Source organism: Siphateles boraxobius, unplaced genomic scaffold (assembly GCF_051911475.1).
Source record: "Siphateles boraxobius isolate OS27281-9 unplaced genomic scaffold, OSU_SipBor_1 12, whole genome shotgun sequence".
Classification (NCBI taxonomy): Eukaryota; Metazoa; Chordata; class Actinopteri; order Cypriniformes; family Leuciscidae; genus Siphateles; species Siphateles boraxobius.
The window spans coordinates 17436759-17461111 of NW_027508722.1; the positions used below are offsets into that span (position 1 = coordinate 17436759).

At 39.4% G+C, this 24353-nt stretch overlaps 1 protein-coding gene across 1 annotated transcript in view; it reads left to right on the forward strand.

Annotated features, from left to right (window-relative positions):
• itga10 (integrin, alpha 10) overlaps positions 1-24353 on the forward strand; it is a 75361-nt gene that overhangs the window by 41705 nt on the left and 9303 nt on the right. Inside the window, exons 10-28 of the mRNA XM_077209546.1 lie at positions 824-974; positions 5650-5815; positions 9233-9306; positions 9426-9570; positions 9700-9848; positions 15817-15960; positions 16304-16507; positions 17527-17657; positions 19090-19256; positions 19339-19481; positions 19679-19789; positions 20238-20323; positions 20572-20713; positions 21321-21413; positions 21522-21598; positions 22038-22127; positions 23074-23158; positions 23235-23348; positions 23429-23536. Of these exons, the coding sequence (XP_077065661.1) occupies positions 824-974; positions 5650-5815; positions 9233-9306; positions 9426-9570; positions 9700-9848; positions 15817-15960; positions 16304-16507; positions 17527-17657; positions 19090-19256; positions 19339-19481; positions 19679-19789; positions 20238-20323; positions 20572-20713; positions 21321-21413; positions 21522-21598; positions 22038-22127; positions 23074-23158; positions 23235-23348; positions 23429-23536 (2380 nt within the window). The remainder of the gene's footprint in view (positions 1-823; positions 975-5649; positions 5816-9232; positions 9307-9425; positions 9571-9699; positions 9849-15816; positions 15961-16303; positions 16508-17526; positions 17658-19089; positions 19257-19338; positions 19482-19678; positions 19790-20237; positions 20324-20571; positions 20714-21320; positions 21414-21521; positions 21599-22037; positions 22128-23073; positions 23159-23234; positions 23349-23428; positions 23537-24353) is intronic.

Sequence of the window (24353 nt, forward strand, 5' to 3'; positions counted from 1 at the left end):
CCTCTCCTCTCCTCTCCTCTCCTCCACTGGATGTAATTAGGCGGAAGGCTGCTGGTTGTTTTTAAACTCTGCACTCTTGCGGGTAGCCACATAGTTATATTTAGCTAGAGTCTGGATGACCGCCTGAAAATCACCAAGTTGACTAACGCTGGCTGTTCCACAAAACTCACATCTTGAAAAATGCTGGTCACCCTTACACAAGCAGCACAGAAATCTGCTGCATGTTAGTTTATGTTTGTGTGAATTTTAATAAGAAATATAGACAGTTTTCAGATAGATATACATCTTCAAATTGAAGGAATTATACAGGGGTCCTTACAAAGTATTTGAAAACTTAAGCTGCACTTAAAATGTATATTTTGTTATACTGTATAGCAAAATATTAAACCATACTACATTTATTTTACTAAAATATAGAACAAACAAACTATTCAAGCAACCTTTTGGGCCCACTGTACATAACTCTAACTGAATCGTAATTTATTCCTGTATTGGCAAAGCTGAATTTTGCATGATTACTTCAGTAATCAGTGTCACATGATCCTTCAGATCAGAAATCATTCTAATATGCTGATTTTCTGCTCAAGAAACATTTCTTATTATTATTGGTGATAAAAAGTTGTGCTGCTTAATTTTTTTTTTCCAGAATTCTTTGATAAATAGAAAGTTAAAGAAAGCAGCGTTTATTTGAAATACATTTTTTTTAACATTTCATCAATTTTATTTTTTACTGTTTTGATCATTGCTGAAATTTCTTTAAAAACATGTTACTGACCAAAATGCTTGTGTTTAACTGTCCTATCTCTTTCTTCCTCACGTCTAGCACGGAGGCCTTCAGTCCAGACAGAGGAGCGAGGGAAGGAGCCACTAAAGTGATGATCGTCGTGACAGATGGAGAGTCCCATGATGGGGAAGACCTTTCTGAGGCTCTGGCTGAATGTGAGAAACGTAACATCACCAGATATGCCATCGCTGTGAGTGCAAATACACATTCATACCATAATTAAACCTGACCCCTGATGCAGACTGGAAAAACCTACAACCTCTCCTAAAAAAAACAGCGAGCAGCAGAGTCTATGCCTGAATATCAGATCTCCGCTTAAACTGACCATAATTGGCACTGCTCTATTTTCAGTGTCTCTGCTCAGCTCCACCCGGTTCTCTCTATCTCTGTCTGTGCTTGAATGAAAAGCTGTTTTCCCTCATTCTTTAAACAATCATAACCACGTTATTGCTGCTCAGAAATAGACTTAAATGGGGTTCCTCACCATCAGAGGAATGAACCACACCCTAAAACCTCTCTACACTGAAGCCATGACCCTCTTGGTGGGTCAGTAGGCGGACTGCGCCCCTTTACTGCCACCCTAAACCACAATAGCACAAGAAAAAGACAAAGCAAAGCTACCTCCCCCAGAGCCTGGGGTGTCAGTGTAGCCAAAATGTCTTTCTCCCCTTTAGTAATCTATTTATCTATATCTTAAAGAACACAAATACATACTAGCAAACTCAAAGGGTGCGTTTGTCCTCACAATTTTCTGCCTATATTCATGAGCTCACAATAATGAACTGTTAATTATGGACAGTGGGGTCTATTTTGCATTCATTTCAAATTTATCACATAAACAATATAGTATCTGACTTCTTAGAGGGTCTTAGGGGACATTTAAAATGTACATTTTCTGAAAATGTGGGTGGTGCTTGCCGTGGAAAAACTAGGGAACTAGGGAGTTACTAGGGTCATTTACGTGATTGCTAGAAAGCTAACTCTCACGTCTGTGCAATATTCTGATCAGGGGCGGCGCTATGACAGATTGACAGCTTGCCCACCCTGTCAGATCAATGGAAGTACATTATTTTATAATAACATTTTCTTAAGATTAACATTATTTTAAATGTGATTTATTTTGTCATGCATTATCCTAATATTACATAGGGCTGCCAATTCCCACGCATTCAGCGTGACTCATTCTCTCAAGCCAAACTTTTATTTTCTCACGCAGTGAAAAAAAAAACATTGCGGAGCATAGAGACAACACACCGACAAACAAGACAGAGCAGGCCACTTTTGAAATGAAACAAGCTCTCAGCTTTCAAATTATGTCAATTTTATTGTGAAATACAAACAATGAATGTGTTTTTTGCGCTCTTTAATGTGTCGCAACAGATCGCTGTAGCATCTCAGTTTAAGACAAGTGGCATGTGAACCGATCATCTCGTCCTCTTTTACTACTTGTTACAGGACCAAATAAACATGAATGAACATCAGAAGGTATTTTGAAAGATACAGTACAACTTACTGAAATGTATCATGTAATCGCCCAATCAGCTGCGGGAAGAAGTCAATAAAACAGCTTGTAAACAATATGTCAGATGCCGTGGTATGGTTACATTACGTGTACATAGGGACTGTACATAGGTCACGTACAGTAAATGTACTGTATTCACAATGGTGGGTTGTCGATACAGGACTAAGACATTGTGATTTCGGTTTTCAGGACTCGTGTTTGATCTCGATCCTCTCCGGGTTTATTTTTTGTTTCGCCAAAGTTTATACGGAAAAAAGAATAATAGGCATATGAGATAGTAGTAGTGATGCTTTGTTTCGCAAGCCCCACTAATAACATCTACAACACCTATTTTATGTAGAGCATATTCACATATTCATATTGACTCAACCATTTGGTGAAGGGTTGACTGCCTGTCTAACCAATTGAGGACGGGTTATTTTAAACTCGCAAACTTGAAAGCAGTTTTTGTTTTAGCATTTTCTGTTTGGTTTCACTAGTGGTTCAGAAATTAGACACTTTAAAATAGTCTGACAGTGGAACTTATGCTTAACAGATATTGGTTTCCTTTCATCAGGCTGTTCATAATTGCAGTCATATCTTGTGTGCAGGCAAAAAAAAATATTTTTTTTTCTACAATCAGAGATCAGTCAATTTTCACAGGAGGAAAGCTGATAGTTTGGTCTAACTCATGGAGGATTCCTGGAGAGCTCTTGCATATTTTGATTGAGGTATTTGTAATAAGACCATGGTAACCACATTTAAAACCATCCATTGCTCATCATTACAATGAATAGATGTGGCTAATGTTTCTTTAAAAAAAAGACATTTGTAATTAAAAAAAGAGAAGTTTAGACATTCAGATATAAATACAAGTACCAATAAATGTTGTTCTTTGTTATTTTAGTATTATTTATACTGTATATACTATCATAAATGTATAAATATTTTTAATTAGCTTTTTTTCAGTTTTCATTCTCATTTTAGTTTAAATTAGAGTAATTTTATGTGCTTTTGTCATTTTTATTAGTTTTTTATTTATATTTAGCTAAATTGTTTTATTTCAGTTAGTTGCCAACTTTCATTTCTATTTAATTTATTTTATTTCTACTTTATTTCAATTAACAGAAACAAATTCTTAAAAGTTTTAGTGAACAACAATGAGTCTGTTATTCTTATAATGAATTTTTATTCTCTCATGTTCCCTCATTTCCATATTAAATGATAAAAAAACTAAAATATTTAGTAAGCCTTCTAACTTTGTCCATTTGATAGTGCAGGTAGTTGAATAGTACTGGTCTGCTTTTTGTTTTACCCATAAGCCACAGTCATTGACAGCAGATAATCAAAAAGAATGGTGCAACTTTGATCTTTCCCCAGTACGATCTCTAACAAAATTTAATATAAGCCCATTGGATATACATAGTGCCACTAAATCACTTAAAAGAGTCCAAAGAATTAAAAAACATTATAAATGTCAGACTGTCTCAAATTTTTCAATATTAAATACCCCTGACCTGAACGATTCAACATTTCTATTGTACTCTTACTCATTGGAACGGAAGAGAGCGTGTAAACCTGCTCCTGAATGAGCCCATGTTTTCCTCTCTTACACAAACAGTGCCAGAATGGTGTCCAAATTTGCAGAGTCATCTGGGTAATATGTCTTTTTGCATCTCCTCAGGGGAATTGTGGAATACAATTATGACAGCTGGTTTTAATGCTCTGCCTGCCAATGCATAGCTTTCATGTTTTGATGTGTTTTATGTTCTCCTTTTCCCCTTTAGAACTAGGGAACGGATGGAAAAGTAAAGCAATCGCGGGAGAGTAGAGAAACAACCTCACTGTATTGGTCGTGTGGCTCAGCCAGGATATGTTTTAGACATTACAGGATAGAGATGCTGGGAATGTGAGCATGGTGGGTGGGGAAGTGGGTCGAAGTTCAGAACAAGATACTAGGAATGTGCAACAATTACCACCCAAAATAAAGCAGATTAGTACTAAAATGCATTAAATATTATAGGTTTGATTGCTGAATGATTGCTTATTAACTCAAATACTGTAAACCAAGTACTAGTTGGGACTGGGAACATGCTTGGAAAGTTTCCACCAATTGCTGTCTGATTGTTTTTGAGAGCAGGAACACACCCAAGCCTCAGATGAGACCCAAATAAGAAATCCTCAGATCTTTGTCCAGGGTGCTGACTGAGCCATCATCTCTTGATAGTAAGAACACTCCTCACTTCCAAGGGATCAAGGTTTGGCTGGGTAGCATGGACTAATTCGCCGTTGCTGGTAGATGCTGTAACTGCACCAATTTGAGGGCAAAAAGCATCCTTCTCTTTTGACTGCAATTTAAATGTAGCTGTGTATTCTGACAAAATATTTTTTACGATATTTTTTTTACCTTTTTGCCTTTATTGGGATGGGTCAGTATAGACAATTGACAGGAAGCAAAGTGGGAATGAGAAGGGGACAGGATCAGGATAGGACCACAACTCAGGTCGGCTGAATAGCAACTGAGTTACATGTTGTAGAACTTTCCATGAGGCTGTCGGCACCGACCAATTATATAGTAAATTTCGCGGATTATTGTGAGGGCTCTTAAAACTTTGCAAACTGTAAACTACGAGAGATAAAGTCACATTGATATAAGATATAAAGTCATTTTGCGATATATAAAGTTAAAATTGTGAGATATAGTCAACTTTGTGAGATATAAAATCACACTGAGAGATATAGTCACAATTGTGAGATATAAACTCACACTCAGATATAAAATCACACTGTGAGATATAAATTCACACTAATTTTGAGGTATAAAATCACACTCTGAGATATAAAGTCACACAGTGAGAAAAAGTCATATTGTGAGATTATTATCCTTCAGTATCCCGATAGTTCCAGACCTTGTTCATAAATTTGAAAGATGATGACAAATACATGATTGGACAAAAAAAATCTGATTTCTCATATTGATTAGTTGGAGTTTATCAAGTCAGCATATCCAACCAATGGTCTTGTTGGGAAAAATATAAGTACATGTCAATGGAGAGTGAACTCATGATCTGGCACCAATGGTTTTCAAGGCTTGTCATTAGTGGCGTGCTGCCAGTGGGTGTGATTGATATTCTCTCTGTTTCCTCTGCGTAGGTGTTTTGTTTCTAGGAGGAGTTTCATTAATTGATCTATCAGATCATCTGCTTTCGCCCCAATGGTGTGGAGGAGGTGTTGGCTCTCCGGATGAGAAAATCTCTGTTGTTATTCCTCTCCATCCACTATGTGACTTGTCTCAAACATGACTCTGAGGAATCCACGTTTCTGATTAATTTTCAATAAACGAGTGACTCTCTCTCTTCCACAGGTATTAGGTCACTACATCCGCAGACAGCAGGATCCAGAGACCTTTATCAGTGAGATTAAGTACATTGCCAGTGACCCAGATGAGAAATACTTCTTCAATGTGACGGATGAAGCTGCTCTAAATGACATTGTAGATGCATTGGGAGATCGCATTTTTAGTCTAGAGGGTAAGAACATTCATTCTCAATGGCCAGAGAAAAAAAACCAGATATCCTTCCCTTGAAGAGCAACACTCATGGTAAGGTAAAGTTTAATAGTTTCTAAAAAATACCAACGTGTTTCGGCTTAAGAGCCTTCCTTAGGGTATACAACAGGCAAAATACATGAACATTTTAGGAAAACATCTCCATATTAAGTTACTCACAAGCTCCACTTAAGACTTCACACTGATTGGTTAAAAAGGTTAATTATGAAATGAAACAATCACCCAATCAGTTAATGAATTAACCAATCAGTGTGACATCTTGAGTGGAGCTTGTCAACTGTTGTTAATTTTCTTTGTATGAGTTACTTAAAGGTATAGCGGAGGACCTTTCTGAATTTTAGAGAAAACCCGCCCTCTCCATTTTTTTTTAAAAATGCACATGCGCAACACTCTATTTGCTCCCGAGAGGGAACGCCTATTAAACGTGTTGAGTGACCGAGGACTCAAGACACGATATGCAATGGAGAAGTAGCTTGTTGCATTTGTGTAATAAATACTATGGTGAACACATTATAATTATCGAAAATGAACACACAAGGTTTTAGAATATTTCAGCGTGATGCCATTTACCATTTGGTCACAAGGCTACTTTTGACAAATTGAGATGTTTACCGTGTCTACGCGGTGCATGACTTGTGCCAGGACTAGCATCGCTAATCATAGCTTACATTAACTTTTACTAGCAGTGATTTTAAATGGATTTCTCTAAATAGTATGACAAACTTTACCTGTCTAGTAGAATCTTCGCGACTGCGGCATCAGTGGGAAGCCCAACCTGTGCTTTTAGCGCACGCCAGCGTGTGAAATATTCACCCAAAATCACTCTGGTCTTGTTTCTATATTCTGCGGCCTTTCTCTTCTTATCATACACTTCGTATACATTTTTTCTCTTTCAGCCCTCAGCCATTTTCAAAGGAATGGCTGAAACCGTAACTCATCACACATAATACACCTGAAAGTGCGCATGCGCAGAAGGGACGAGCACGTATGACGGCCTTACTTAAACATATCAACAGAATGATTGACACTTAGATGGACCAATAGTATAGGCTACCCACCCGGAAAAAGAAAATCCTCCGCTATACCTTTAATATGGAGATGTTTTCCTAAAATGTTCATGTATTGTGTCTGTTCTATACCCTGAGGAAGAATAAAAACGATTAAACTTCCCCTTACCACGAGTGTAGCTGGATTCCCCTTCGTACATTTTATATTGTCTGCTTCCACGCACCTTGTGAGCTGGTAAAGTTGAGCCAGATCTAACCTTAATAGTACTTCCCTTGAAGAGCAACAGTGGTTCTTTGACCCAAAAAAGAACAGAAATATCAGAATTCCTTTTCATTAAGGATGTTGATGTTGTTTTTTCAACAGATTTAGACACTTTTACCACACTTGACAATGTATGCAAGTACACAAGTGGCATTTATTTAATTCATACATTTTATGTGTGTCTTAAGTCCCCAAACACTTTTGGGAATATTGTATAACATCTGATAGCAGAACTGATATTTACCATGTCCATTTTTTTTGTCACTCATTTAGACATGAAGTGCCTATGAGCCTTGTTTTATATAAATGAATATGCTATTAGATATTTTACCAAAAATGTTAATGTAATAGGTGACATAGACATCACAAAAAATAGGGAAAAATACAGGACAAGATGTCTTTTCATAAAAATTGTTTCCATAAGAACACATGCTTGTGCCATCTAGATTCTGAGGAAAGCCATGCAGGAAGGGTGGAAGTGAGGAGATGAATGACCTTAAAGTTGGCACAGCTGTGCATCCACAGAACACATAGGTCAGATGAACAGGAAGAAATATGATTAGCCAATGCTATGCACTAACTAGAATTCACATAGCAAGTAGGCCTATATTGTACATTCAGATATCTTGTACTGCCATCCTGTATTGATAATGTTTACCTTGGCAATCTTCTATGTTTTAAGCCCTATTCGGATGGGATAAACTTTACAAGGGTAGATGGAGTAATGCAATTTTACCAGTCCAACGATGTATTAACTTCAGATTGGATTGTGTTGGTAATAGGCACTTACCTAACCCTAAAAGATGTTTCGTGCCTCTAACAAGTGCTTTCAATCTTCTTTCTGATCTGAATTGTGTGTGGAAAACACTTTTGCCACGGACTTGTCCCAGTGTCTAGAACGTAACTGAATGCTTTTTCAAGCGTCTCCCTTCTTTAAAAAACGCGGAAAACTACCTTTAAACAGGAAATGACAGTGGGTCGATTAGAACGGGATTAGTATTACCTGAGGTAATTTTTCCTGATCTTTTTACCGAATAGGGCTTTAGACATTTTTAAGACGAGTTTCTCAGTGTACTATTTTCTTGAACTTTTATTGTCCAGTTCAACAGATTTCTGCACAATTACAGAATTTTTGTAATGTTTTTGAAAGAAGACTCTTAATCCCGGGACACACCAAGCCGACTGGGTTGTCGCCTCTCGTCGGCTGTGTCTCGGCCAAAAAGCGCGCTTGAACACACCAAAAGATCAAAAGGCGACTGTCACCTAGCACATGCCTGTGTGTAAGGAAACAGCAGGTATCAATAGTCTATTTTCTTCATTCAAAAAGGAAATCAGAAACTAGGACTGCAGATATACAAACCATAAACAAACCAGCACTTGCTTACCATTGTGAATATCAATCATGCTTATCACTTTCTTCGTTCCAGTCGGCTCATGTTATTAAGAAAATATTTGTGCATTCGAATGCTCAGGTAAAATGTCGTAAAATTATAACACTTTTGGTTTTATTCTCGTGCAGTGACTCATTCTAAGCTGAACAGCCAATCAGAGTGCTCTCTCTCACCAACGGCCCGGCACCGATTCAACATGCTGAATTGGCCCAAAAAAACCTTGGCTGCGTCCGACTAGAGCCAACGGTGCAGAACACACCGAAAAAAACTAAGCTGACTGACGCTAAAAAAACGGCCCGACATTGCCCAAGGGCCGACCGTTGACTTGGTGTGTCCCGGCCTTTATACTCACCAAGCTGCATTCATTTAATGAAAAATACCATAAAAACAGTAATAATTTGAACTAGATTACAATTTAAAATAACTAGTTTCTGTTTTAATATAATTTCAAATGCAATTTATTCTTGTGATGAAAAAGCTGCCAGGTAGATTTCAGTGTCACATGATCATAATCATAATATGCCGACTTGCTTCAATGTTGAAAACAGTTTTGCTGCTTAATATTTTTGTGGAAACTGATACATTTTACACGATTCTTTGATGAATAGAAAGTTCAAAAGAACAGCATTTATTTGAAAGAAAACTTAACATTATAAATGTCTTTACTTTCTATTAATTTACAGTGTGTAATTCAATAATAACGTGTTGTGCTGTTACAGGGACCCTGGGATACAATGAAAGTGCCTTTCTCATGGAGATGTCTCAGATTGGTTTTTCGACACACATTTTGGATGTGAGTCTAAATTAACTTTATGTCCACGTGTACTTAAGCCTATTCAAATATTTGAAATGACAAACTGAGTATAGAACGTGCAATCATGCTATAATGTGCTATATAATTTTGGACTGTAGGATGGCATCTTGTTTGGCATGGTGGGAGCATATGACTGGGAGGGAGGCGTCCTGAAGGAGAGCAAAGAAGGGCAGATCAGGCCCTCACGAGAGGCCTTCGAGAAAGAGTTCCCACTGGAGCTGAAGAACCATGCAGCCTACCTAGGTAATGTTTCACTTCATAAAAACAACCACCAAATAATCAATCCTTCAAGTTTTTACCTGAAAATAACATTTGCAGCAATTAATTCATATTTAGTGATGGTCAGATTCTCTGTATGTACATCTGTTGCAGGTTACACTGTGTCATCGGTGGTTGTAGGTGACTGGATGAGGTTGTATGTTGCTGGTGCACCCAGATTCAAGCACAAAGGAAAGGTCATCTTGTTTGACCTCACCCCTGAAGGCGATGTCATAATCACACAGGCCTTAAATGGAGAACAGGTGGCGATCTCTCCTTCATCGCTCTATTTATTTACACTGACACCCTCCCCCTTGACACACATTGAATAGCTCTCTATCAAACCCTTGCGTGAAGTCCAATATTGCAAAACTCAAAGAATTTAGCAATATCCTTCTTGTCTTAGTTGATCTTTAATTGCTTTTTCTCTCTCTGTCCTTCTTCTTTTACACCACATTCCTGCTCTCTCACAATTAATGAGTTTATTTTTATATTAAACAAAAGCAAACAGGTTTCATTTTCTCAGGCCGCTCCTAAAATCAGAGTGATTCTCAGAATAAAATCCAGAGTCAGGGTTCCCACAGTCATGTAAAACCTGGATAAATCAGGGGACTTTTAAATTGGGTTTCTAGGCCTGGAAAATTCACAGAAATTAGTAAAATCTTAAACATTTCTATAATAAATATACATTTGTATGAAATATTTCACCAGCCAGATACAGCTTTTGTGGAGTACTTGCTTGCAAACTTTGATTTGTGAAAGATTTGTTGTTGTTGAGTCAGTTATTTTCGCTGTCATTCAAATGGGTTCACATATTAGTTTGAATGATTAAATGATTAATTTAGCAAATTAGTTTAAATCAAGATTTTTTTTATTTATTCTTAGCAGTCACAAATGAGTAGAAGGTCAATGAAAATTTTGAATATTAGGGATGCACTGTCATGGATACCCAAATAGAGAACAGGAAGCAAATGCGAGTAACAACTTTTATTCTTAATAATAAGTGCACAGTAACGGGACAAATGGTGGAAACAGTACAAGCCGATGGTGGTGGGTGACGCAGGGACTTCAATGGTCAGGTCCGTGAAGAAGTGCAGAGATGAGAAGACAGTGAGACGACAATAATCCACAAGACGATGAGTAATCCACAGAACAACGGGCAACAGGAACACGAGGCAGGAACACGAGGCAGGAACACGAGGCAGGAACACGAAGACTGGATCACCAACACCGACAACATCAAACAACGATCTGACAAGGATGAGAAAACAGCGGTGAGCATATAAAGAGTGGTGAGATAGTCTGCAGCTGGTGATGTGATGATGATCAGCTGGAGCGGATTAGGTAATGACATACATTCACGCCCACTACACACGTGCACTCATACAACAACATAAACACGAGACTAGAAGGGACAGTGAATGTGTCTACCGTGACAGTACCCCTCCTCCTAAGAACGCCTCCTGGCGTTCCCAGGCTCCCCTACCTGTCGATTGTAATCATCGATAAGGGAGTGATCCAGGATGTCTCTGGCAGGCACCCAACTTCTCTCCTCCGGACCGTAACCTTCCCAGTCCACCAAGTACTGAAATCCGCGTCCCCTCCGTCTAGAGTCCAGAATGCGGTTAACCGAATATGTGGTCTCCCCATCTACGAGTCGCGGCGGGGGAGGAACCGGGGTAGGCGGATTAATGTGAGAATGAAACACGGGTTTGATCTTTGAAACATGAAAAACGGAATGGACCCTCCTGTACGCAGGGGGTAACTTGAGGCGGACTGCCACCGGACTAATGATCTTGGTGACAGGAAATGGGCCGATAAATTTGGGTGCAAGTTTATTAGAGACGGTGCGAAGAGGAATGTTCCTGGTTGAAAGCCACACTTTTTGACCAACGACGTATACGGGAGGCCTTGACCTGTGGCGATCGGCCTTGGCCTTGGTGCGCGCCCCCACCTGGAGTAGAGTCTCACGGGCTCTAGTCCAAGTGCGGTGACACCTCTGGACGAAGGCGTGAGCGGAGGGGACCGCAACCTCGGATTCCAGACTGGGAAAAATAGGTGGCTGGTAACCTACACTACATTCAAACGGGGATAGGCCCATGGCCGACACCGGTAACGTGTTGTGTGCGTACTCCACCATAGACAGTTGTTGGCTCCAAGAGGAAGGGTTCTTGGAGACCAAACATCGTAACATCCTCTCCAAATCTTGGTTGGCTCTTTCGGTCTGGCCATTGCTCTGGGGATGGAACCCTGAGGACAGACTAACCGTCGCCCCCAGTAACCTACAAAACTCTCGCCAAAATTTGGACACAAACTGGGGTCCCCTGTCGGAGACCACGTCTCTAGGGAGGCCATGTAACCGAAAGACGTGGTCTACGATCGTCACCGCTGTCTCCTTGGCTGAGGGTAATTTGGGCAAGGGAATAAAATGGGCCGCCTTCGAGAATCGGTCCACCACAGTCAAAACTACTGTGTTACCCTGGGAGGGTGGGAGGGCGGTGATAAAATCTAGAGCGATATGGGACCAGGGTCTCGAAGGAACCGGCAGCGGCTGAAGTAACCCGTCTGGAGGTCGATTGGAAGTCTTACCAGTGGCACAGACCGAACAAGCCAAAACAAAATCGTGAATGTCGCGAGCCATAAGTGGCCACCAGAACCGTTGCTTGACTAAAAAGCTAGTGCGATTGACTCCTGGATGGCAAGCCACGTTGGAGCTATGACCCCACTGGATGACGTCCGACCGTAATCCCTCCGGCACAAATAAACGATTCGGTGGGCAACCGGGCGGAGGCGTTACCCCTTCTAAGGCCTTCTCGACTCTCGATTCGACCTCCCATGTGAGTGTGGAAACAAATAGGGTTTCGGGTAAAATGCACTCGTCGGACGTGTTGCACATGTTCCTGGAGAGAAGAGGAAAAAATCAATATGTCATCCAGGTAGACATATATGAACTGATCGATCATATCTCGTAACACGTCATTGACCAGTGCCTGGAAAACTGCTGGGGAGTTGGACAGCCCAAACGGCATGACCAAGTATTCAAAGTGCCCCCTAGGGGTGTTAAACGCAGTTTTCCACTCATCCCCCTCCCTGATGCGGACCAAATGATAAGCATTACGCAAATCCAGTTTTGTGAAGATGGATGCTCCCTGTAACCTCTCGAAAGCTGAAGACATCAATGGCAAAGGATAAGTATTCTTTACCGTGATGTTATTCAGCCCTCGGTAATCAATGCAAGGTCGCAGAGAACCATCCTTCTTCCCCACAAAAAAGAACCCCGCCCCCGCCGGAGAAGAGGAAGGGCGAATGAACTTGGTTGCTAGAGAATCAGAAATATATTTCTCCATAGCCTCCCTCTCAGGAATAGAGAGTGAATATAACTTGCCTTTGGGCGGAGACTTACCTGGCAATAAATCTATCGCACAGTCATAGGGACGATGCGGAGGGAGAGAAGCAGCCCGAGACTTACTGAACACCTCCTTCAGGTCCAGATACTCCGCAGGCACGTTAGACAAATCCCCCGTCTCCTCCTGAAACACAGAAACAGGCACGGACGAACAAGCAGAAACAAGACAAGACTTATGACATTCCTTGCTCCACTCCAGCACAGCTCTATGATGCCAGTCCACTCGGGGGTTGTGTTGGATGAGCCAAGGGTGACCAAGGACGACGGGTGCCAGGGGTGAGACCAGTATATAGAATGAAATAGTTTCTGAGTGGTTGCCGGATGTGATGAGGGTGATATCTTCAGTGGAAAAGGAAATGGTGGGGAGTTCTTGGCCATTTAGTGCGTGAACAGCGATTCTGTGTGTGAGGGGTTTGAGGGGAATCATGAATTTCTGTGCAAACGTGTGGTCCATAAAATTACCTTCCGCCCCCGAGTCCAGAAGTGCTTGACAGTCGTGCTGGTGGACTGACCATCTTAGTCTTACCGGAAGGAGGGTGGAGGTAGATGTAGACGTAGGTGAGGGCTTCCTGGCGGAGATCCCACCCGATAGTAGCCTCAGATTTACTATCGGGCTTGGCCTTTTACTGGGCAGTTATATGCATAGTGTCCAGCTCCTCCGCAGTACAGGCAAAGGCCCTGGGATCTCCGCCTCTCCCTCTCCTCCCGGGAAAGCCGAGCTCGACCAACCTGCATGGGTTCATGATCGAAAACTGGGCTGACCACGTCCCTGCCGCTGGATCGTGGATCGTTGAATCCTGTGAGCGTGCGGGTGGACGGAGCTCGACGCTCGATCCTTGACAACCGAGCGTCTACCCGCAGCGCGAGATCGATAAGTCCATTCAGTGTGGTGGGAAGATCCAGGGCGTAGATCTCCTTTTGGACGCGGTCAGCCAACCCATGCAGGAACATGTCCCACTGCGCCTCCTCGTTCCATCCACACTCCGCCGCCAGGGTCCGGAACTCAATTGAGAAATCGGAAACGGATTTCTCACCTTGGCGTAACTCCGCCAACGCCCTGGCAGCTTCTCGTCCTGATACGGCCCGGTCGAAGACCTGTTTCATCTCGGCGGAGAGTGTCCGGAACGAGTTACAGCACGCGTGCTGGCTCTCCCACACCGCCGTTCCCCATAGTGCCGCCTTCCCAGTCAGCAAAGTCAACACGAAGGCTACCTTGGCTGGTTCAGTGTTGAACGTGCGCGGTTGCAGTGCGAAGTGCATGTCGCAGCGGGCCAAAAACGCTCTGCAGTGAGCCGGCTCCCCAGAGTAGGCTTCTGGGATGGGTAGGCGAGGTTCTGACTGGGAGGGGTTCTCTGGTGGTGTGGGGGGAACGGCTGGTGTGGGTGGCGCAGCGGGACCACGTAGGCGTTGGATCTGCTGGGTGAGCTCGGACACCTGCGTCACCAGGGCTTGTACTGCGCGACCCGTGTCGCCGATCTCTCTTTCTTGTGAGTCCATTCTCCGAATGCTGTGGTGAATGAACTCCTCCAGGGTCGATGAAGACGCGCTCGCTGCTTCCATTCCACGGTCAGATCGTTCTGTCATGGATACCCAAATAGAGAACAGGAAGCAAATGCGAGTAACAACTTTTATTCTTAATAATAAGTGCACAGTAACGGGACAAATGGTGGAAACAGTACAAGCCGATGGTGGTGGGTGACGCAGGGACTTCAATGGTCAGGTCCGTGAAGAAGTGCAGAGATGAGAAGACAGTGAGACGACAATAATCCACAAGACGATGAGTAATCCACAGAACAACGGGCAACAGGAACACGAGGCAGGAACACGAGGCAGGAACACGAAGACTGGATCACCAACACCGACAACATCAAACAACGATCTGACAAGGATGAGAAAACAGCGGTGAGCATATAAAGAGTGGTGAGATAGTCTGCAGCTGGTGATGTGATGATGATCAGCTGGAGCGGATTAGGTAATGACATACATTCACGCCCACTACACACGTGCACTCATACAACAACATAAACACGAGACTAGAAGGGACAGTGAATGTGTCTACCGTGACATGCACAGCACAATATATTTGTGCATATTTCTATTTTTCATTTTCTATCTATATCGTGAATATCTACCAGACAATACAGTATTGGATTTTTAGTGTGCATGCTTATTTCCTCTATTTTTAAATTTAGATAACCTTTTTAATGTAATCTTTATCAGATCTCAAAAGGAATTTTAAAAGGAAATTGAAATTATAATGCTGAAATATTACAATTTGAAGTAACTGTTTTTTTTTTATTTGAAAACATTTAAATATATGCTATTCTATTTAAAATGTAATTTATTCCTGTGATGGCAAAGTTACATTTTCAGCATCATTACTCCAGTGTTCAGTGTCACATGATCCTTCGGAAATCATTCTAAAATGCTGATTTGTTGCTCAATAAAAATTTCAAATGGTTATAAATGTTGAAAACAATATTTTTGTGTAAACTGTGATATATTTTTTCAGAATAGAAAGTTTTAAAGAACAACATTTATTTGTAAAAGAAATCTTTTGTAACATTATAAATGTTTTTACTGTTCAGTCTTTAGATAGTTCAATTAATACATCCCTGCTGAATAAAAGTACACACTCACCCCAAACTTTGAACAATGTATATATTTCAATATATGTCATTTATCAGTTATTGGCCATGAAATCAAAATAATGATTGCCGCCTTATATCCAACAGAGTTTTAATATTGGTGTATCTCTAATGAAAATACATTCAAGAAGTGTGGAAATCTTCATATTGCCTAACATCTTTTCTCTCTCTGTCCAGATTGGCTCATATTTTGGCAGTGAGGTGTGCGTGGTGGATGTGGATCAGGACGGAATAACAGATATCCTGCTTATAGCTGCTCCCATGTTCCTGGGAGCAGGGAACAAAGAAACAGGCAAAGTCTATATCTACTGTCTGGATGGGGTGAGAACCACAGTGGCGGTACTGGCTGTGTGATTTATATGTGAATGTGAGAGACATACAGAGAGAAAGATTCAATATCAAGGGTATTGTCATGATCCCAGCCTGTGTTCCCCTGGTCTTGTGTTGACTTTTATGTTATTTCCTGTTCTCCAAGACCAGGGGAACACAGGCTGGGATCATGACAGATATTCACCAGGACAAATCCCCTTCATGCTAAACAATTTATACCTCTTTTTAGTCTTTAACTTATACCATTTTGGTTAAAAATGTATAAATATTATAAATAAAGTGACTGTCTAGTTTGAATGCTATATCTGTAACTCTCACTGTCTCTCTCTACCAGGATGGTTTTGCACCTAATGGTACGCTGCGTTCTCAGCAGAAGGCACAGGATGCACGCTTTGGTTATGCTATGGCCGTAGCCACTGACTTAAATCATGATGGATACTCTGACCTGCTCGTGGGAGCTCCGCTAGAGGATGACCACCAGGGAGCTCTTTACATCTACCATGGCGACGAATACTACATCATACCACAGTACAAACAAGTAAATATACCCCTATTTCATGTGTACAGACAAATAAGTCCACTGAGACTTTTGAAATTTTATTTTTTTCGTCTACTAAATAAACAGTTTTAGGGCCAGATTTACTAAACAGGGCAAATTAGAGTAAAAGCGCAATTCCAAAAAAGCGCTGATGGGAGTGGAAAGTTCTGCGCGTGATCTAGGCCTACTGACGATCAACGCAATAACCGGCGGAATCTACCAGGTAGCTTCTGGTTCAAGACGTGCTTTTTTTGGCCGGTAAATAATGGCGCAAACACCAGTACATTGACGAGTATAAACCTTGCATGATTCATTTAAATACTCATTCATTTGATACTAGCAATAAGGTCAACTGCAAAAATAACTATGTCCACGCCTTTTCAGCACTAATTTTTCACTGCGTGTCTTTAGTAAATCCTGAAAGTAGTTTTTTAACGCCAAAAAAGGGGTTTGCGCTGGCGCAAGCTGTTAGTATATCTGGCCCTTAATAAATAAAATGAAAAAAAAAATTGACTTGATTTTTCAATTGACCTCTGCAATGAAATTGTTCTGATAAGCATTTAATTTGAAATGTAAAATTTTATTGTGAGAATGTATACTAACGTTCAAAAGTTTGGGGTTGGTTAGATTTATATTTAATTTAAAATATTTTATCAAGAACTATTATGTGTTTTCAGTTATATTTTCATTAATCCAGTCTTCAGTGTCACATGATCCTTCAGAGATCATTCTAATATGATGATTTGCTGCTCAAGAAACATTTCTGATTATTATTAATGTTGAAAACAGTTGTGCTGCATGACTTTTTTGGAAACTGTGATACATTTTTATGATAAATAGAAAGTTCAAAAGAACTTTTAAATATTTTTTTAACATAAATGTCTTTACTGTCTCTTCTGATCGATTTAATGCGTCCTTGCTGGAAAAAAAAATCTTACTGACCACTTTTATAGTGGTCTTAGACTTTTAGACCCCATATTACTTCACACACTAATAAATCTCTCTTTTTCTCTCTGTAGCGTATCCCAGGCTCCTCTCTCTCTCCAGGGCTGCAGTATTTTGGCCGTAGCTTGAGCGCTTTGCTGGATCTGGATGGGGATGAGTTACTGGATCTTGCTGTGGGAGCACAGGGCACTGCCGTCCTGCTGAAGTACTCTATGCCTCATTACAATCTTGTGTTTTTATGCATCGTCTAAATCAGTGGTTTTCAAACTTTTTCAAGAGGGACCCTTTTTCTTTTTTTTTTTTTGACGCGACCCATATGCTTGTGCGCAGAAAAAATCAGCTCAGCCCTTTTTTTAACCACTTTTGATGATGCACGTGCACTTTCTGATCCTTGACGCGATTGCAACGCAAAGTCGATTCTGAAATAATTTGATCAAGCTATAGGCCTACATACAGGAATTTTAACCAATTAATAGCCTATAGTTTGCTGCATGCTTAAAAAATACACAAAACATATTCCACAACAAATCTCTTTAAATGTAATATTCAGAACAGAACAAGAATTTTAAAAAATAAAATAACTAAACAAGCCAAAACGAAATAATTTAAAGCAAAAGTAAAAGTAAGGGGCATTATGCTCACGTAACTCTCTCATTAGAATCAAAATGTTTCAACATTAACGATGTATTTGATGGTAAACTTTTCTTTATTATAGGCTTTGTAGCAACTTCACTCACGTTGCAATATCGATAGGAAAAAATCATCCTTTTCACATTCACTTTGTTCATACAGGACATCATTCAAACTGCAAAGTGTTTATTTATATTTGTGTACACTCGCAATAAAACACAACATTTTGCTTATGTCAAACTGTAAACTCTTATCAAACTTAACCTACACCTGTCACCCAACCAATATCACACACAGTTTAAAAGCAAACATATTTATAAATCAAATGAGAATAAAGTTAGTGTTAATTACAATTTTAAGGAAAACAAATATATTGATCTGAAATGTGTGTGTTGCTGCCAATGGAGCAAACGAGAGTGTGTTGCGGAAGGAACGACGAGTGTTTGTGTGTTGCTGCCGATGGAGCGAACGTGTGTGTGTTGCGGATGGAGCGAACGAGTGCGTGTTTATATATTAATGAGAAGTGTGGGCCTGCTTATTCAGCATAAAATAAATTCATTACGGGCTACTAATGTCACGGTACCGAATATCATGGGAAATCATCTCATGGGAAAAAAATAAAATGGCTGCATATCAACAAAACTGTGCACAAGGTTTTTTGTTTTGGTATTGCCTAGGGCTACGTAACTGTTAGGTCGGTCAGCCTGTCAGGTGACATGTGGATTATTTATTTTGCATGAATTTGAATGGTTTTTTAGCGTACTTCTAATCAAAGATATTATTAATAATATTAATATTATTAGAAAACGGAATTATTTTTTTATTTTTATTTTTTATTAAAATCACTGGCGACCCATTTTTTAATTCTCGCGACCCATCCGAGGGTCGCGACCCAGGGTTTGAAAACCACTGGTCTAAATGCTACCGTCAACAATTCGTCACATTAAATTGTGTCTGATTATGACAACCGTGGTGACAACCTCCTGACCTCTGTCTGTACTCTACAGATCACGCAGTATAGTGCAGATCAATGTCAGCCTGTCCTTCCAGCCACAATCCATAAATGTGATCCAGAAGAACTGCCACAGGGCTGGCCGAGACTCCGCATGCCTTAACGCCACGGTTTGCTTCCTGGCCCTGTCTCGCTCTCCTGGCTCTTATGGCACATATTTTGGTAAAGAGTCATGTAACCTTTTTTCTTTTTAATTTTACTCTTTCATTGCTGTACCAAATTCAACATCTGCTTATTTGTATAGATATGCAGATGGGGGCCATGCTGGATGACAGAAAGATCTCGGCTCGTGCTCTATTCGACTACAACTCCCAGCGGCAGACCCTAATGGGCGTCAGTGTTCGTGTGGGGCAGACCATGTGCTACACACTACCATTTCATGTCTTTGTAAGTTCAAATGTCTTTCAAAAATCAATAAAGCAAAGGATAATGCCCAATTAGCTGGTCGATATCGTAAAAAGGGGGTTGTTTTGCTCTAATGGTTGGCTCACTGTGCATTATCCTTCTCATTACATGACTACTTGCTGATTGTTTTGAAGGAAAATTGTTTTTCTCTCTCTTTCACACTTCCTTTGTACATCTAGGATACAGCTGATTACATCCGACCAATCAGCTTCACTTTGCGTTTCAAAATCAATGACACAGAGAGCGGCCCGGTATTGGACGAAGGCTGGCCAACAACATTCAAGAAATCTGTGAGTGCTTTTAAAAAGCACTATTCCTTTTTGAAAATTGGAATATAAATGAATGTTGCATGTACAGGGTGGATTAATGTTTTGGTAACGCTTCCTTTTACAGTCCTGTTCCCCATGTACATACTATGTACTTATTATAGTAGTTACAATAACTGTGTAATAACTAGGTACTACCCCTGAAGTAACCCATACCTTAAGTATGCCAAGTTCCAAGTACCTTAAACCATGTACTTACCTTATATTACCAAGTACTTTCTTAGGTAAGTACACTGTAAGTACACGTAAGTTAACGGACTGTAAAATTAAGCATTAATACCCAGAACTTTCTTAGGTAAGTACACTGTAAGTACACGTAAGTTAACGCACTGTAAAAGGAAGCGTTACCGAAGTTTTTCCCTTCATACAGCTAGTTTTTAATAGACATTTTTGGATCTTTGTTTATGTTTAGATTCCATTCTTCAAAGACTGTGGGGAGGATGATGTATGTGTAACTGATCTGGTTTTACAGGCCCATATGGACATTTCCGGAACAAGGTAACAAAGAAATTATCCTCCTGCTGTTGGCATGTATGGAATAAGCACAACTAAAGTCATGGGATTCACAACTACTGTGACTATGACTATACATTTGAACATACTGGCAGAACTATTAAGTTCAATCCCTAGTGCTATAGTGTTTATTATAAAACGTTTAGAGTAGCTGACAACTAAACCTGAAACGGTGATTGGAATAGCATTTGTTGTGCATGTAACTTCAATGTTGCTCTTATCTTTTCTTGTAGGCAACAACCGTATGTTATACGCAGCCCCCGGCGTCGGCTTGCAGTAGAAGTGCAGCTCCAAAACCGACTGGAAAATGCTTATAACACTAGTCTCACTCTTCATTACTCCAAAAACCTGCATTTCAGCAGCCTGAGTATACGGGTACCAACATGATCTCTCCTCTTAAAACATTAAAGCTTATTAGGACAATTATTTATCATTTTCTAATAAAGATCATAATTATGTATACAAAATATACATTAACGTTCAATAGCTTAGTAAACAGAAAGTTGTTTGAGAGAAATGAATACTTTTGTTCAGCAAGGATGCATTGAATTGATCAAAATTGAGAATAAAGACATTTATAATGTTACAAAAGATTTCTATTTCAAATAAGTGCTGTGCATTTATTTAAGAATCTTGAAAAAAAGTTATCTTTGAAGACTGGAGTAATGATGCTGAAAATACAGCTTTGCCATCACAGGAATAAATTACATTTTACAATATATTAAAATAGAAAATAGACATTTTAAATTGTTATGTATAATATGTAATATTACTGTTTTACTTTATTTTCGTTCAAAAAGTTGCAGCCTTGGTGAGCATAATAGACTTCTTTCAAAAAACATTAAACTACCCCAAACTTTTGAATGGTAGTGTAATTGTTATACATATAATTTATACAAAAGTATATTCTCATAAACTTTCTCATGCAATTTGTCTGGCCTTTCTCTTTCTGCCTCATGTTTGTCTCATTCTCTCTCTGTAGGAAGACGCCCAGTTTAAGATTGAATGCACGGCTCTGAGCTCAAACAGTCACTCCTGTAATGTCAGTTACCCAGTGTTCCGCTCTCACACGAAGGTAAGGCTCTGGAAGAAGAAAGGTTTGTCGCCACGATTCATTACAACAGTCTCTGAGCCGTTTTGGTTCATTGACCAGTGTTTCTCCCAACTGCCTTGTTTTTCTCAGGTGAACTTCATGTTGGAATTTGAGTTCAGTTGTACGTCTCTCATCAGTAAGGTCCAGATGAGGCTCGTTGCTTCCAGGTACACACAAACACACACAACTTAAACCATTAGGAAATGGTACTATCCAGGGATGTCATGCACATATGTTTTTGAGGGGGTCACCAGGGTGGTCCTGGCTCACTTGGTGCCCTAGACAAAATAAGACATGACCAAAGAAGGAAAAAAAAACATGTTGATTGGGCAGCACTCCTACATATGTACAAGTTTAGCTTACAAATCAAGGAGAATTTTTGCATTATATAATTTGACAGTCACTAATCACCATGCATTTTATCTAGCACAAGTGTGCAACTTAATTATCAAATACATTTTTGGCATGACACTTCTGTGCCATTTTGCGCACAGTTCACCAATGTCTGTTATTGAATATTTGAAAATACACATTCAAAGATGTAAATAAAGGTATCTGTTGATATGTTAAGATATATACTGAATGTATATATGTGTGTTGCCACAGTGACAGTTTGGAGAATGAAGGCACGTTGTCGGACAACCGTGTGCAGTTACAGAGTATTGTACAATATGAGCCTGATCTCTTCATCACAAGGTGATATGAACTTTGAGACTTTTAAAGATTTTAGTGTTTGTCTTCAATAGTATAGTTATAGGAGCACACGTCTTTAATAATATCAATAATAATTAGTATAATAATATTTTTTATTACTATTGTTATTATTATTATTATTATTATTATTCAAGATCACATTAATTGGTGACAATTAAGAAAGGCCATCAGAGATGTTTATTATTATTATTATTATGGAAAAATACAATAATAAATCATATAAAATAAATATAATACATAATTTTAATGACAAAAAGGTTTTGTTAGTATTAGCATTATTTTCATTATTATTAAATTAAAACAGAAATAATAATGAAAATACTACAATAACTTACTATTACTACTTCTAATAATAATTATATTATTATTATATTTATTTATATTTAAATATTCTTATATTTACTATTATTATTATATAATTCTAACATAAGTTTAATTAGTATTAGCATTATTTCATTATTATTATTATACTAAAAGAAAATTATAATGAAACTACTACTACTACTACTACTACTACTACTACTACTACTACTACTACTACTATTATTATTAAATTACTAATTATTATTATAACAAAAAGTATTGTTGGTATTACTATTATTTTTGTTATTATACATTTTATAAAAACTATTGCTAATATTGGTATTATTTTTGTTATTATATTTTTTGGTTAAAATGAAAAAATACCACTACAACAACTACTACTAATAATAATAATATGTATAATAATAATAACAACACTTTTATTATATTATTATTATTATAACAAAAACAATATTGAAAATACTATTACTACTACATGGAATTTCCTTTATATATATTCACCAACATCACCTTTTACACCTAATTACAACCTCAAAAGTGTATGTATGTTCAGTGTACAATATAAATATATGTGGTGGTCTTATTTTGGCTCGATTCACTACAGTGACTCCAACCTTAACCGCTATGAGGTCCATCCAACCAGAACAGTGTCAGAGGGGACAGGACCTGAGTTCTTCACACAATTCAGGGTGGGTGAAACTAAACCTGATATGCTCATCAACCTCTGTAAAGCTCCTGACTACATGCGAGTATGTTTGTTATCAGGTGCAGAATCTGGGCTGTTACGCCGTCAGTAATGTGGAGCTGACCGTCAACTTGCCCTCCATGGCTTCTGGAGACAGAGTGTTCGCGACTGTGGTTGATGCATTCTCTCATAATGTTAGTGTCTCACTGCAAGTCTTTCTGTTATTCTTAAACACCTTTGTGTGCTTGATGTTTTTGTCTGCTTTTATTTGTAGGCTTCAGGTGTGAACTGCAGTGTAGTCAGTGATCTTTCAAAGTTGAAGTCCAGTCAGAGAGATGTACGTCCACTTCACCCGGAAGACATGAAGAAAACTGAACTATTGGTGAGAATACAGACACTATGTTCGCACACAGTATGGTTATGAAAGAAATTGAAGACCGAATAACTGGAGTAAATTCCAAGTTTTCAAGACTTGCAACCGAATTTTGCGAGCAAGTTCAGTTGGTTTGAGTTCACTGCGGCCTACTATACTGTATGTCTTATTTCATACACAGCAACGGTACACAGTGGAGAAATATCCACCAGTCACGGAATGTCATGAGGGTGAAGGAGAGAACCCAAACGCAGACGATATGCGGACACACAGGATTTATTGAGGCACAAAACAGTAAACAAAGACCCACGAGGGGGCAAAAAAGGACAGAAGGGCAATACACCTAGACTAAGACAAGAAATAAACTAGGACTAGAAACTGACTGAAAATGACAAGATGAAGAAAACAAACAGCTACACAAACTCACAATTATTAATACGGGATTCAGACAAAGTACTCAAAGGACTCTCACAAAGAGTAACACGCATCGGTTGACAATGTACCGACACAGGACAGCAAACACAAGGGTGATTAAATAGGGAGAACTAATGAGGGGAACAGGTGACACAGACTAGGTAATGACAAGACGAGGATAACAAGGAGGCGGGGAGTATCTTACGAGACAACACAAGCACATGGCCCAAACAACAGGCCATGCGCTTGTACACAAAATATGGTTCTGCCATGATCCTGCCACAAGACTAGGAAAATCAAGAACATGATGGCAGAATCATGACAGGAATGGTACAATCATTAATCAAGCTGTTCTGTTCTGTTTACATGGAATGTATACTTTCTTGGTATATGGGATTAAATACGTTCTTTT